The sequence below is a fragment of the Diceros bicornis genome, chromosome 6 (assembly GCF_020826845.1).
Source record: "Diceros bicornis minor isolate mBicDic1 chromosome 6, mDicBic1.mat.cur, whole genome shotgun sequence".
Taxonomy (NCBI): Eukaryota; Metazoa; Chordata; class Mammalia; order Perissodactyla; family Rhinocerotidae; genus Diceros; species Diceros bicornis.
This window is the reverse complement of record NC_080745.1, coordinates 43,342,296-43,357,844: the sequence shown is the minus strand read 5'-3', so window position 1 is coordinate 43,357,844 and position 15,549 is coordinate 43,342,296. Positions and strand designations below refer to the sequence as shown.

General features: G+C 38.3%; 1 protein-coding gene across 1 annotated transcript in view; it reads left to right on the top strand.

Moving 5' to 3' along the window:
• The first annotated feature begins 9,962 nt into the window (after window positions 1-9,962).
• The window catches only part of CABCOCO1 (ciliary associated calcium binding coiled-coil 1), a 115,454-nt gene continuing 109,867 nt past the window's right edge, over window positions 9,963-15,549 (top strand). Inside the window, exon 1 of the mRNA XM_058542672.1 lies at window positions 9,963-10,043. Within this exon, the coding sequence (XP_058398655.1) occupies window positions 9,963-10,043 (81 nt within the window). The remainder of the gene's footprint in view (window positions 10,044-15,549) is intronic.

Here is a 15,549-nt window from a genome sequence, read left to right as displayed (position 1 = left end):
ACCTATACTCCTCCCCTGCTAATTTTTTAAAACTCAAGCTTCAATATGTAAATAGATGAAAGTGTTATGTTATTTATATAAATGTATTATCTATAGTCTATTTTAACACATTTCTTATAACTATAAACATATTTACTTATTATAACATATATTTGTTTATAACTATAAAAACTAGCATAATGAGACTATTCCAGCCAGGTCAGTCTCAATATTGAATTTATTCCAATATCCTGACTTGGTTTCATAGTACTAAAAAAATAAAAACCTTGATCTACATAAGTAGTTGCAAATGGTAGGTTTAAAAACAAATGAACAAACACAAAACTTCCCTGTAGCCTCAGGTACTTTTCAACCAAGTAATTCAAATTAAAATAAAATCAAGGTTTAGTCATTAATTATATCTTAGCTTTTCTCAAATACAAGTCAGGCAAAAAGCATCTAAACCTAACAAACAGTACTAGAATTACATATGACATTATGTAAACATGTTATGGGTTCCCTTGTTAATGAGTTGATGATTCCACTGTGATGAGAACATGTAAACAGCAGACATTCCTGATCCTGCCCTGTGCCGCACATGAGGTATTTTACAATTTTATGTTGAACAGACATGCTAAGCCCTGCGTTTTTTTTAAATCATACAAAATTTAAACATTCCTAGGCAATGAAACACTTATATAATGTTCAAATATATGCGCAGAGGTAGAAAAAGTTTACACATATGCAAAAAGTACCTAACCCATAGTTTAACAGATTGAGGCCCTCCAACATGTTAACATGTGGATTATAGTATATTTGAGATGTTTTTAAATGTAGCTTTTAAATATGGCTAATAATAGATGCTTTAAAAAACTAATGTCAAACCAAATTTCGGTACAACCTCCAAACACAGTTTGTAAACCACTGCTTTCAGACACAATATAGTACAGTGTAACCTGGGCCCTTAATCAGATAGTCCTGAGTTTAAATTCTGTCACCTCTACTAAATAGCTGTGTAAGACGTTAAATAATTAACTTCTTTAAGCTTCAGTGACCACATCTGTTGTGAGATTTAAGTAAAATAATGCACAGACAGCAGTTAGCCAGAACCCTAGTTATGATGATGGTGATGATAAGCTTTGCTCAGTTGTCATCTTTTCTTTAAGGCCTATCCTGACCATCCTACTTAAAAATGCAACATTCCCAGGTTCTTCCAACCCCTCACTTCTGACACCCCTTCAATCTGCTCAATTTTTTTCCATGGCACTTATCACTTTTCTAACAAACTATTGAACATCAACCAGTAGGATATGATTTCCAGTTAAAGAGACGTCACATATAATATCATGCTATTTGCAAATCTTACCTTCTCAGACTTGCATAGGCAAAAAGCCTTCCAAAATACTAATTAGTGGGTTCTTATATCTTGAAATAGAATCCAGGTTTATTAACTCACTAGAATGGAATTTCTGAGGAGACAGAGTTTTTGTCTCTTTTTTTCACCAAATGCCTAGAACAGTGCTCGACACCCTGTTAGTAGTCAACAAAAATGTGTTAAACTAATAAATAATAAGAAGAAAATTCCTCAGGACATTATCAGCAATTTTAGATTGTCCTAAATTGTGGAGAAAATTTCTTTTACTCCATTTTCTGTTCCTAATACTCCGTATGATCATATGACTAAGCACTAGTCACTGGAGGTGGGTTAGAAGCAGGACTCTAAGATGGAGTTTGTCTCTACGTGTATGGATACAGCCCAAGCCAGTTTCATGGGCATCCCCATGATCTACATTCCAGTAGAGAAGAAAGGGAAGTCTCCCTAGGCAAAGAGGGAGGTTCAAGTTTACAGGGTCTCATCGCTCCAGGCAGAGCATAGCACCTGCTGCTGCCAGAGATGTGTGGGTAGAATTTTTCCAATACCCTATGTGTTCACAAGAAAAATGGGCCCTTCCTTGTCCAGTCAAGGGAGAAACAGTAATTCTCTCAATGGATACCAGAGGACACAACAACAACAAGAAACTAGAATCATGTCCTGCCCTGTCATCTTAGGTTATCCTTGGACCCTGGACATATAACCATTGGGCTCTAACACTTATGAAGTCCAGTGAGTAATCTGACTCTTCTTAAGCATAGCCAAGATTCAATGAGAAGGCTGCTACATCAAGGCCAGGCATTCAGGAGTGGACTGCCCAGCAAGAGTAGCCCACTGGTTTTTTCAAAATCTTTCAATTTCAAACGTATCTCTAATACCTAAATCAGCTGCTGAATTTTAATCAACTTTTATCAATCTGCTTTGTCTCTATGGCCATGGCATCAACTAAATTCAGAGAGAGTCAATTGATTAAAAGAAAATAATAGTTTCCTTTCAGTGTATCATTTGTTTAGAAGATCTAGGTCTCAAAGAGGGGATTATCTCAGCAACCCTCCTACCAATTACCAGGGTAATTCCAAAGCAAAGCAGAACCCACTAGAATACACTGGCCTAATCTCATGTGAGCGCACTCCTAATGACAGGGGTGTGATTCAATGTCATGGCAGTTTTGACTCAGCTTTTTTATTTGACTCCATTTTTTCTCTCTAAACTCTGAAGAATACTTCTGTTCTACCATCCACTTTCCCCTCCCTTCTTTTTCTCCAATCTTAAATTTTTCTTTTTCTATGCAAACATTCTAAGTTTATCTGGGCATCTTGTAGCCTAGTCAAGTTGTTGCATAAAATTAACCATCACAAGTCCACCCCTTGTCAACTTGGCACCCGTGTGCATCTCCTTAAACCACACTTAATCTCCAAATAAAGAAAATGACACAGTCGTAATTCCACCTAACATGATACAACCATCCTGCATCCAATTGAAAATTCAATAACCCCTGCCCCAGAAGAGAAGGTAAAGATTTAGTGATGTTTAGTCTTCTCCTTGATCTTCTATACCCAAATACTATGATATAAAGTCAGTACATTTTATGTTACATAGGAGAATAAGAGAGGAAAACACACACACACATACACACACAAACGTATTCATAACAAAAGAAGGAGAAAATACTCATGACAATTACAGTTTTTGTTTCTGTAACTGGTCAGTGGTCATAGTATTTATAACTACCTTCTTCCACTACCCATCATATATTCCCTTTGCCTTCAGCATGCACCTCAGCTGGTTGTGGTTCTTTACCTGGTGGGTTAACCTAAACCTTCATTCCTGAAGGGTCTGGGCCATTAGTAGTCCTGCCTGGATTGGGTTGTTGTAGTTTTCCATTGACCTTAATCACATGGCATGGTAGTACTAAGAGAGGTCCTAAGGGGTCTCCTATATACCAGACATACTCCTCTTGACCTCCATTATGGAATAGTAGCCCAATTTCCCCTTGGTAGTCAGGATCAATCACCCCAGCCAATGCCATAACTCCCTTCTTTGCCTGTTGATTCAGGGGCATGAGAAACCCAAAGTGGTCTGTGGCAGTCTGAACTTCCAGTTCAATGGGATCATTGTTGTGTTTCCTGGTAGAAGCATTCCTCCCTCTGGGACAAAGACCTCTGGGCCAGCAGAGCATAAGGTCATGGGAACAGGAAGCAAAAATTTTGCTAGTGGGTCATTAGGGTAGTAACAGTGAGTGGTGCCAACCCTATTTCCACTCCTAATTCCTGGACCCTTGAATCTTGGCTATAGAAGAAACAGCACCATATATTGGATGCTGATTCAGAGAATACACAGCCTGCTGGAGAACCTTGTCCCAGCCCTGCCAGGTAGTACCACCTAGCTGACGCTATAACTGTTTTTTTTTGTTTGTTTTTGTTTTTTTTTGTGAGGAAGATCAGCCCTGAGCTAATGTCCATGCTAATCCTCCTCTTTTTGCTGAGAAAGACCAGCTCTGAGCTAACATCTATTGCCAATCCTCCTCCTCTTTTTTCCCCAAAGCCCCAGTAGATAGTTGTATGTCATAGATGCACATCCTTCTAGTTGCTGTACGTGGGACGCGGCCTCAGCATGGCCGGAGAAGCGGTGCATCGGTACGCACCTGGGATCCGTACCTGGGCCACCAGTAGCGGAGTGCGCGCACTTAACTGCTAAGCCACAGGGCCGGCCCGTAACTGAGTCTTTAAAAGGCCATTCCTGTGGCCTTGTGGTTAAAGTTCCATGTGCTCCACTTCGGTGACACAGGTTTTCAGGTTCAGATCCCGGGCACCGACCTACTCCACTCACCAGCCATGCTGTGGTGGTGTCCCACATACAAAACAGAGGAAGACTGGCACAGACATTAACTCAGGGCTAATCTTCCTCAAGCAAAAAATAAAGAGAATGATTGGCAGTGGATGTTAGCTCAGGGCAAATCTTCCTCAGCAAAAAAACAAAACAAACAAACAAACAAAGGCCATCCCACTATTCCATCAAGCCATCTACTTCAGGATGGGGGGAACATGATAAGACCAGTGAATTCCATGAGCAATGAGCCCACTGTTACACTTCTTTTGCTGTGAAATAATTTCCTTGATCAAAAGCAAGGCTGTATGGAATACCATGAGAGTGGATTCTGATGATTAAGTGAGTTAATGTTGTTATGTTACTTCCCTAGAATCATAAACATGCATATACATTAGAAATGTTTAATAACAGTAATACCGTGCACTTGTCCAAGTGAGTGTTTCAGACAATGAATGCTTTGGGAAATTATACTGTAATAGAATTTTCAGAGATAAAGTTTCCTTAGAGATTATCTAGTTGCTTTCAAACTTTTTAAAGCTCAAAATCCTTCCTTCTAACAAAATTTACAAGAAAGCTATTATGTAAAACAGGTAAAATTAGACTTGCTTGATTTAAAAGTGGAGTAGGGTGGGAGGTAGAGCAGAGAAGGGGGCTATGCTTGCTCAGCCAAGGCACTGCCCTGACTCCCCCAGGATGTTTTCTCGAAAATATATTCAAAGAGCAGTGGAGTCCCCTGCCATTAATTAGCACCCAGTCACTTTTAGGCAGTTTTAGAAGGAAAAAAAATCACTGAAACTATTTTGATCATACATATTTCACAAATGTAAAATGTAGGAGGAATTTTGATTTTTACAAAAATTCTTTAAGGCTAACTCAAATCATGTGTTTAAAGATTCTGCTTACATTTGAGGAATTTGGGTCAGTCGGCCTTGGCTAACATTCTGGAAAGAGGGTGCAGTTTTTTGTTAGCTGAAGCATTTTCACTTAATATGTACGTCATTGCTTAGGTCTGTTAACTTGTTTTTTGCATTAAATTACCAGTCCACAAATAGGGATCAATGACTCAAAAGTAGTTCACTGAAGCATAAAAGGAATGATGAAAATACTAGTGCAAATACTACACTAAAGAACAATTTAGAAATGAAAATAATTAATTTGTGTGCAAATACAGATTATAAATCTAAATGTGCTGGGACAAGTGAATCTGTAAACAACATGCATCCTCACAAGCAACCTCCCCTGCCTGGTGTGTCCCTCCCGGCTTCCAGATGAATTCCACCACATCACATGGCATGGGATAAGGTTTTACTAGGAAAGATCGAAACTTCAAGGCCAGGACCAGCAAGAAGAGAAGAGGAAGGCACTCTTCCCCACCCCGACAATCCCCATCATCTCCGGAGAGGCATGCCAGGGCCCAGATGATCTGTTATTTTGCCTTCTTATAGGGCAAGTTTTAAAGAGATCTTATCAACAGGGACACTACACAGGCTACTTGGCAGCAGAAAGCTAGGATTTGGGGAGCCAGCAATTTACACAAGTAGTCTGGGACAGTCAGCTGTGCAGGACATAGATAGCACAGGCCCCATGGATAGTAACAATCCCCCTCGCCTGCTATCAGTTCTGAGAGTAGTTGAAATTGGGTGCAGCCCCTCCAGGTGGAGAACGGTTGGGGTTGGAGTGCAGTATTGCCTAGATAATTGTTCAAGGTCACTTACAGACAATACTGCTCATCGCACAACTAAATGGTGGACTACAATGGTGTTGAACAAGCCAGACTTAGTTTCTGTGTTAAATGTTTTGGAGTTCGTTTTTGCTGATATCAGTCAAGGTACCAGCAGGAAACAGATGGTACAAATGTGGGAACCGAGGAAAGTTCAATAAAGGAGCTATTTATAAACACGTGGGCAGACATAAGAGAAACCAACAAGGTTTCTGGGGCTAGCAGCTGGAGGCAACCATCAGCACTCCTAGGTCTGAAGGAGCAAGAGGAGATGGTTACTAAAACCTAAAGAGACCTGTACCTGCGGAGAAGCTGAGGGACGGGCTGTGGCCTTCAAGACCTTTGGTGTAGAAACCTGCTACTCCCAAGCTACAATCCTGCAGGGAGGGAGCAGGGAGAATAAATGACCCTGACCTCACTCTTCCACCCTCCAACCTCCTACTGGTGTTCCCATTGGCCAAACCCAATCGCAGGTTAGAGGCCAAGGAATGTGGCAAATCCACATGATGGAGTCCATAAGGGTCAGCCTTCCAGGGCACAAGGCCAAGCAGAGACAGTAGAGTGGATATGAGGGGCAAACAGAGAATGTCCACACACCAAGGAAGACACGTCCCAGTGGGAGCCCTTGAGAGGATAGCTTTAGGAGAGCAAGGAAGTAAGAGACACTGCAGGGCATGGAATGAGTAAGGAGAGATGATGAGTAAGAGGCCAGTTTTTCAATAAGTTGATCAGGAAGAAAAGGAACAAGTTACAAAACTATCTTAAAGAGGTCTCTGGATTAGGAAAAGAGAGTATTTTCTGACTTGAGAAAAAGAGAATTTTCATCTGAAGAGCATAAGGGTCCACTGTAAAGGGAATATCTGGAGAAAGAGAGAAAAACAGATATACCCACAATGGGAGAGTAAAGAGTTTTGAAGACGAGTTGCAGTATGACATAAACAATGTCAAAATTGTACCAACTGTGTATTGGAAATCATCCCGCCCCCAATAATAATTAGTCAGTCTTAGAATGCATTCTACTACAGTAGACTTGCTATGTCATCTCGTAAATGTGTTTTATTATGGTAAGACTTTAAAATGTTCTCACATATGACTTGAGCAGATTAAGGCACTTGATTGAAATGAGAAGACCAGATTTGAGGATTAGGTAAAGGTTAAGAAAACTAAATATATTTCAAAATTGGTTAGAAATTGGAATACTTTATTTGCTAAAAATTAAATGTATAACAAAGAGTGAAGGCAATTACTCACAAACTAAAATGCTTTTTATATTTTTTATTTCTACATCTAACAATTTTAATGCATTTCAAGGCTAATGTGTTATCTAAATGCCATCTCAGAACTTGGTGGTCTCTCAGTACCATTTTAAGGACAAATTGGAACTTTTCCAGCTTGATCCACTTAAGACTATCACGGGTGTTACTTAATAGATTGAAGACCTCAGGAATCACAGTGTTTGAACTACTAATATGTCAGTAATCGCATTAATGACATTATTTCTTTTATTATTAAAGAAATTCATTCATACTTAAAATGAGCAAGTAATACAGGAACCATGAAAAGTGGAGTAGAAATGTTTCCCCACCCTAAGAAGACAGCTGAAATCACACCGTCAGGGTTCATTACCATATACTGCCACACTAGACCATCAATATCTGTCATAGAATTATCTAGCCCTTATGTTTCTCTGGTATTTAAAAGTATGGTTTATTTTAAACATCCCATACTTGAATAGGTAAAATTATGAAAATGCCCCCTTCAAGAAAAATCTGATTCCATTTGTAAAATGTGTTACTCACAGGTTTATAGATGTGTAGGTTGGGGTACTTTCATTAGAACAGAGGCCAATCCAGTTGATCAAATACTGTAATAGTATCAAGCTACCCCATATTTCACTGTGATGTGATAAAAGTCAGAGGTCTTTTTGAAAAATAATTGTAAACTACAAGACCCATCTGTTTCCCTTTCTCTTCCAGCCCTAAAACAATAAACTAAGATAACAAATGGAATCTTGCAGCCTTCAGTTAGAAGCCTTTATCTTCAAAAGAGACCTTATAAGGAAGACTTAACTGACCTTTCTAAGTAAGAAAGCATATCACCTACCGAGGTTTGTCTTCCTTGTTGGCACCCCCCTACAAAAGAAGTGGGAGGCTAAAATCAGCTTCAACTTGTGCAAATTAAAAGTAACCTTCAAACTAATGTGTTTTCAACAGCACTCCTTACTGGGTAAAAAAATTTGTGCCCCATAAAATTAAATTACCTCCTCAAAATTGACTTCTCCAATAAATTATAACATTAAATACAGTAAAATTGGAATTCCTACAAAACAATTTCCCCCCTCCCTGAGGTAACCCTTCCGTCACTGTTAAAATTGATTCCATCTTTAATGGAGTTCTCCATCTAGTCATGGGGTCCAAGAAAGGGGCACAGAAAACCTAAAGCTTGTCAAAGAAATGGCAGAACAATTAAAAACTAGAAAAATAAATCAAATCTTTGAGGAAACCAGAACTGCAGTTTAGAGAAATAAATGCTTTAGCACTTTACCACACGCTGAATTTAAAGAATGAGTAGAGTTCGTACCCAGCAGAAGGTGACTTGCTATCTTCAATTTCTTTGAAGTAGCGATCAGAAGGAACCAATCAAATAATTAAGCATTGTAATGAGTTTGTAAGGTGGTAGCTCTTGTATTAACTCTGGCAATCACTAAAAATTGATTTTATTTTCACTAATTGAGGAAGTTCTAAAGTAGTCCTTTTTAAATGGGGTTGGAAGTCATAAACACATTGTTGAATGAGTACTCTGTATTAAGAACTAAACCAGTTTCTTCAGGAGTGAAAATATCACAGAAAAGACTATAATCCACTTGAAAGATTGACCAAACATATACAAAACTAGAGACACAAGGTGACCACAAATTGTGTGCATAATTTGAACTATGAGACACTTTGAAGGAAAGGCACATTTATCACGAGGTTATGTAAGACTAAAGTATTCAAACTGATCTGAAAGGCAATGGGTAAATATAAGAAGAGGTCCATGATGAGAAATTATCCTGGCAGCTGTGTACAGGATGGACTACAATCAGGAGAAACATAATGCAAACTAATCCTAATCCTAATAATTCCTAACACTTATAGGTGCCAGACACTGTTCTAAACATTCTCATATATTAACATGTTAAATCCTCACAGTAATGTTACGAGGCAGACGCTGTTATTATCTCATTTTACAGATGGGAAACTGAAGTACTTAACGTCTAATTTTTACTGTAAGCTTCCTGCATAGCAACTCCCATGCAGGTAAATACAAGCAAAGTACTGTACATTTCATTTTCAAAGCAGATATTATCATCCTGAAAAGACTACTCCTACTGCCACTAAATATATCGTTTTTAAATGTTTTTATTATGGAAAATTTCAAACATATAAAAATAAAAAGAATAGTATAATGACCACCCCCATCTCGATTCGTCTACTATACCTCCACTCATCACCTGTGCCCCTCCCCATTATTTTAGAGTAAATCGCAGACATTATATCATTTTATCATCACAATCTTTCAGTATGTATCTCTAAAAGATAAGAACACTCTTTTCCTTCTAAACATGAAAACAACATCGAAACACCTTAAAATTACAATTCCTTAATATCAAATATCAATCAATGGTCAAGTTCCAATAGCATATCTCACTTCAATATTTGAGATCAATTGAGATCCTGCCATGTGTTAGCGTTATACACTTCCAAATATAATAGTTCATTTAAATTGCTGTTATTTATACTGCTTCCTCCCGCCTCTCCTGTTTTCACTCTTACTAAAAGGAACGAGTCTGTCTCTACCCGATGAGTCAAAGCCCCGCTAGGGCCCTTCCCAGCAGAGCGCCCCCCGCAGCGGCCTTGCCCGGGTCTCCTGCTCCCCCGGCCGGCTCCCGCCCTCTCCCCGATGGGGCCCAGGCTCGGGGCCCGGGAGCAGCTTCCTCTTGGGACCAGTTCCCCAGCCCAGCGACCCCGGCTCCGCCCTGGTTGCCTAGGCGACGAGGGGCCGCTACAGTCGGGCGACATCATGGCGGCGTCTGCGGGGACGACTCCCGGGCTGACGACCCCCGCGGCGATGACTCCGGCGGCAACCACGCCCGAGTCGGAGGTACGCCGCCCCTTCCCGGTGCCCGCAGCCCCCGAGCGCCTGCCCCGTGGCCGAAGCCTGTCCCCGCGGTGCGCCCAGGACCCGGCCCGGCGGCTGCGCGGCGGGGGGAGCCGGCGAGGTTAGGAGCAAGCACGGGACGGGCCAGGGGTCCCCAGGGCGGCGCGGGGGTCCCGGAGGCATCGCCCGGCGTGCCACCCGTGGTGCCAGCTACGTATAAACTGTAAAAATTCCTCCTTTGGGCGGTTCCACGCCCAAAAGACCTCACAGCTACGCGCTTCTCCCCGGATTCTCTGCTCTTAAAAAGGGCTCTCGCAATGTAAAAGGAACCAGTCGCTTTTGGAAATTGCTACTGATTCTTTTGCAATGATCACACTTCCAATTGCCTAAAAGGTGTCATGGAATAATAACTCTTTATTGGTAGTGGATTGATTAATATGTGAAGGCTGGGGCTTGGTGTTTCCCTCATTATTTTGACGTTTCAAAAAATAAATACATGATAGGAGACAAGACAAAGGAGGAGAGTCTGGAAAATCGACCTTCTGGTTGTGGCTTAGCTGCTCATCATCAACTTGTCTTTAGGAAAGTTATTTAACCTCCTTGGGCCCCAGTGGTTTCCTGTGTAAAATAAAGATTTGTTACCTTTAGGCCCCTCCCAACATCAGCTCTCAATAATAAATAGGTTCCAGGTAATTACTACTCATAAGCTTAGTATCCCGAAATTTTAATTAAAAACATATATGTTGTGCCAGATATTACTAAAAAATGTTTGAATATTCACACACTGAGTCCATCATGTTGTTCTATGATGTTTTTTCTTCAGTTTTTTAAGACCCTGAAGGTGAATAATAATATAATTAACTTTGCCATGCTCAACTTCTTATTAGTTAAAAAACATTCTTTGTGCAGAAGAATTAGCTGCAATTTTATAAATGCTTCATTTTATAAAGGAAGAAACACAGAGCCAATAATTCAGTGCTTTGCTCAGAGATATACAAGTCGTTCCCAATCCAGGTTCTTCCCAAAACTCTATGCAGACAATAAAAGCATGCTGACTCTCCTATGAGCTTTTTGAAATTAGTATACATTAAAAATACATTTTAATGTGATAAACTGGTTACTAAGCCAGTTACTCCCTTGTGGTCTCTAATGTAAGTAATTCAATTCCAAAAGTGGCATAGGAAATTTCCCAATTAGATCGTGTTATTTAAATATATACAAAAGCTTACTTATGAGAATATACAATTGTCAGTGTACACTTACATATACTTAACTATGTAGATAATGTCCTAAGACTGATAATTTGGGGTTAATTAATGTGCACATCAAAAAGAAAACATAACCTATAATTTTTTTAAAGATGCAAAGATGTGCCATGCTCCAGGGGGAAAAAACACATTTTATAATGAATGAGCGAGATGAATGAGCTAGTTACAGACCTTAGATGATTATCTGCCATTTTAGCACTGTCAGCAGACACATTTGTTAACTTCTTGGAGGAACAGGTATTTCCCATGACAAGCAATTCAGGATATGCTCAGTCTTTTAGTTAGTAGCAAACTGAAGAAATCAAGTTGGAATTTGTATTCAGCTGTGCTCATTTGCTAAGATTAACAGGTTAACACACTGCATGGTGGAAACTCCATTTTCCATTCTAATGAAAGCAGAGTTCCTGTAGTTCACGGAGAAGACGGTTGATCGGTAGAGCTGTGTCGTTCATTAGAATGACAAGTCCTGCCTGCCACCCATTTGTGCCGACAGTGGGTTTCAGGGGTTAGATGAAAAAGATGGCAAAAATATCTGTCTCAGAGTCTCTGTTTCCAAGGCTACAGCTTTTCAGTTAGATACTGAAAGGTTCTTCTGAGATCAGATTCTTTCCAGAGTTGGTCCCCCAAGACCTAGTCCCTTATGGTGTTATTTCTAATAAATTCTGTATCCAAATTGACTTAGCCAGTAGACCATCTAGTCACCTGAGCCAAGCAGTAGTGAAATATTTCTTTTCTTGCCAAGTCTATCGGAAATCAAGCTTAAGCTTCCAACAGTCTGAGGTTTCCCATTTGTTGATGGTGGCCAATACATAGAATAAAAACAACCAGTTATCCCAGTCACATAGTAGGCACTCAATAAAATATGAGACCAGCTAATTAAAATCATAGGTGGTCTGATGTATGCCAGGAAAGGTAGTTATCGTGGACCCAAATCTACTCTATGAGATACTGTGAACAAGCAGACATGAGATGCAGGTCCATGAAAATATTTTTTCTGTGACGTTGCATAAACTCTTCTTGCCAACTTTCTAAATTCAGCATTCCGGTTTCTTTAGTAACATGAAAGTAAATGCCTCCCTCTAAAAGATAAGTCTAAACTTTTGGCAGATATCTGTATAAATGCACAAGACCAGAGAAAAGTGACAAAAATCTGAAAATAAATATTTGCTATGTACAGATCTGTAAGTGAAAAGAGGTTATAAATGTTTACAAATTAATTTATAAATAAATACTTAGAATTCAATCATCAGTCTTTTATTAGTAGTTTGTTCATAAACTGACTCTCTTAATATCTTCAAAAATACTATTTGGGAAATAGAATCATTTAAGTAGTAAACTTAAAAGGACTATAGACTTCAACTCACATCAGAGACCTAAAAGAAAGTGTAAATAATTATTTCCCAATTGCTTCTTCTGAATAATGTCTTTTAGTGTTGCCACATCCAATAGATGACATTTACTCAATGCCTTCAGGACATTATCAGAACAGGAAGACACTTAACATAATCTTGAGAGGAAAGATGATGTCGCTTGTCTCAGAGATCCTCAACATGTCCAGAAGGAGGCCATAGACAATTCTCTCTACATGAGGTGGTCCCTACTGTCCTTAAAAACAGCCCGTACCTCATCATTGGCAGGTTAGACAGAAACACTTAGGGCTCGACTTGAGCAGGAAGATGATCCGATTCCTGCAGTTTCAATATCACTCAAGATGTATTTATTGAAGCCCTTCACAGCACATAGTGTAGCTCAACCTGTGCAGGGTTATGAGGAGGATGCCAAAAAATTGCTTAAAATACTGTTGAGAAAAAAGTACTAATTTTTGAGTACTAGCAAGTACTCAGAATTTTAATGTACAGTAGTATTATTTATCAGACACTTAGAACCGCTGGGAATACTGGCTTTGCGTGTGGAGATATGGACACACATTTGGGTTTGTCTTTCTTCTTACTATTGGTCTTTGGGTTTCCTGTCTTATTTTGAAAGTCCTACTTCTTCTCTCCCCTCTAGCCTCCCTTTCAGGTTGCACAATCTTCAATCTTTTTCTAATATTTAAAGTTTTAATAAAGTTAGGTCTTTAACACAGCTAAAATTAATTTTGGATAGATATATTTTGTATATTTGAAACGAGGATCTAATTTTGTTTTCTTGTAGACATGAACCATCAATTATGTCAGCTTTGTTTGCTTAATAAACCATCCTCTTTCTTCCCATTGAGAATGGACTGACTGCCACTATCACATTATATATATACATGAATGGGCACGTGAATGGACAAAATAGTGGAACAGAAAAGAGAATCCAATCATTCATATATATATATATGAGTGTGTGTGTGCGTATGTATATATATGTGTATATATATGTATTTATAAATGTATATGTATGTATACATGTATATGTAGTTTTTAATTTCCAAAAATTTATATATATATATGTTTTATATGTGTGTAAATGTTTGAATTCTCTATTCTTTTCCACTGAGCAGTTTGTTCATTCTTGTGTCAATGCCATACCATTTTATATTTAACTTGAATATCTAATTAGGAATATCTCTCTCATTCTTTTTCTTTTTCAAAATGTATGTATTCTTCCATAAGAACTTTAAAAAATTATTTTGTAAAGTTCCATGATACAACTGAGATTTGAGATTGTCATTGCATTACATTTATAATGTGGAAGGATTTAATTTTTTTAATTTGAAAGTTTCCAATAAATCTCTTCTATCAAACTTGTTATTAAACTTGTGATAAAGTTGACAATTTCTTTAGGTCCTATACCTTTTTTATTATAATTATAACCAAGTATAGTTTAATCAAGTTTTCCATTTCCATTTCTAATTAGCTTCTAATATAGAGAAAAGCAATTGGCCTTTATATATTTATATGTAACTGTCTTATCAAATTTCTTATTGGCTCAAAGCATGTTAGTACAATGTCCAATTTCTTAGGTATGCAACCATGCATTCTTCAAATAAAGATTTTTTTTAATTTCCTCATCTCTAATATTTAAGCCACATATTTAGTTTTCTTATTGTATTAGTTAGAACCTCTATAGTGTGTTGAATTACAATAATGTTACTAGCCAGAATCCCTTTTTAGTTCCTGGTTTTCATAAGAATGACTTCAGTATTTCACCATTCAATACGATGTTTTGGCAAATAATCTTTTTCATGTATAGCTATTCCTTTTTTGGTGAGGATGATTGGCCCTGAGCTAACATCCATTGCCAATATTCCTCTTTTTGCTTGAGGAAGATTATCCCTGAGCTAACATCTGTGCCAGTTTTCCTCTATTATTTATATGTGGGGTGCCACCACAGCATGGCTTAACAGGCAGTGTATAGGTCGGTGCCTGGGATCCGAACCCGTGAACCACCGGCCACCTAAGTGGAGCGTGCGAATTTAACCACTATGCCACCAGGCCGGCCCCTCGCTATTCTTTTTCTATGCGTATTTTACTGAGAGTTTTGCTGCTGAATTCTAGCAAATGGCTATTTAGTATTTATTTATATAATCATATCATTTTTATCATTTAATTTGACATAAAAAGTATGTTAGAATTGTTAATGATGACCCATCCTTGCATTTCTGAAATTAACCTTATTTGGTCATAATGATAGCTTATTATTCTTTTAGTACACTGCTGGATTCAGTTTTCTAAAATATATTTTAATTAGAATTTTTGCATCTGAATTCATTAATGGTTTTGGTTTATAATTTTCTTTTTGTGCTAATTCAGGTTTTTGTATATAGACTATGCTGGCTTCTTAAAAATGAATTATCTACAGTTTGAATTATTAGGCTAGCAGAATTTATGTGTTCTTGATTGTTGGGTAGAACGTCAAGTATAAAACCATCTGGGCATGGTGACTTTTTAAAAAGTAGACTTCCAGTCTATTTCATGTTTAGTGAGATTCATTTTCTCCTTTACCCCATATCAATTTTGTTAACTTATATTTTCCTAGGAAATCACCCATTTTCTTATAATTTTCAAATGTATTTCCATTTAGTGTGGCATATATTTATTTTTTTATTTATTCTTTAATCACATTTGCCAAAGATTTGCCTGTTGTATTCAGTATTTGAAAGAACTAGCTCTAGCTTTTACTTATCCTTCTCTCATCTATTTTTTTTTATTTTTGTATTTTTCTGTTTCTTAAATTGGCTCCTCAGAGTGGCCAGGATTTTAGTCAGGTGAGCGAGGCACTCCTTGGGCACAAAATTTAAAAGGTGCCAAAAA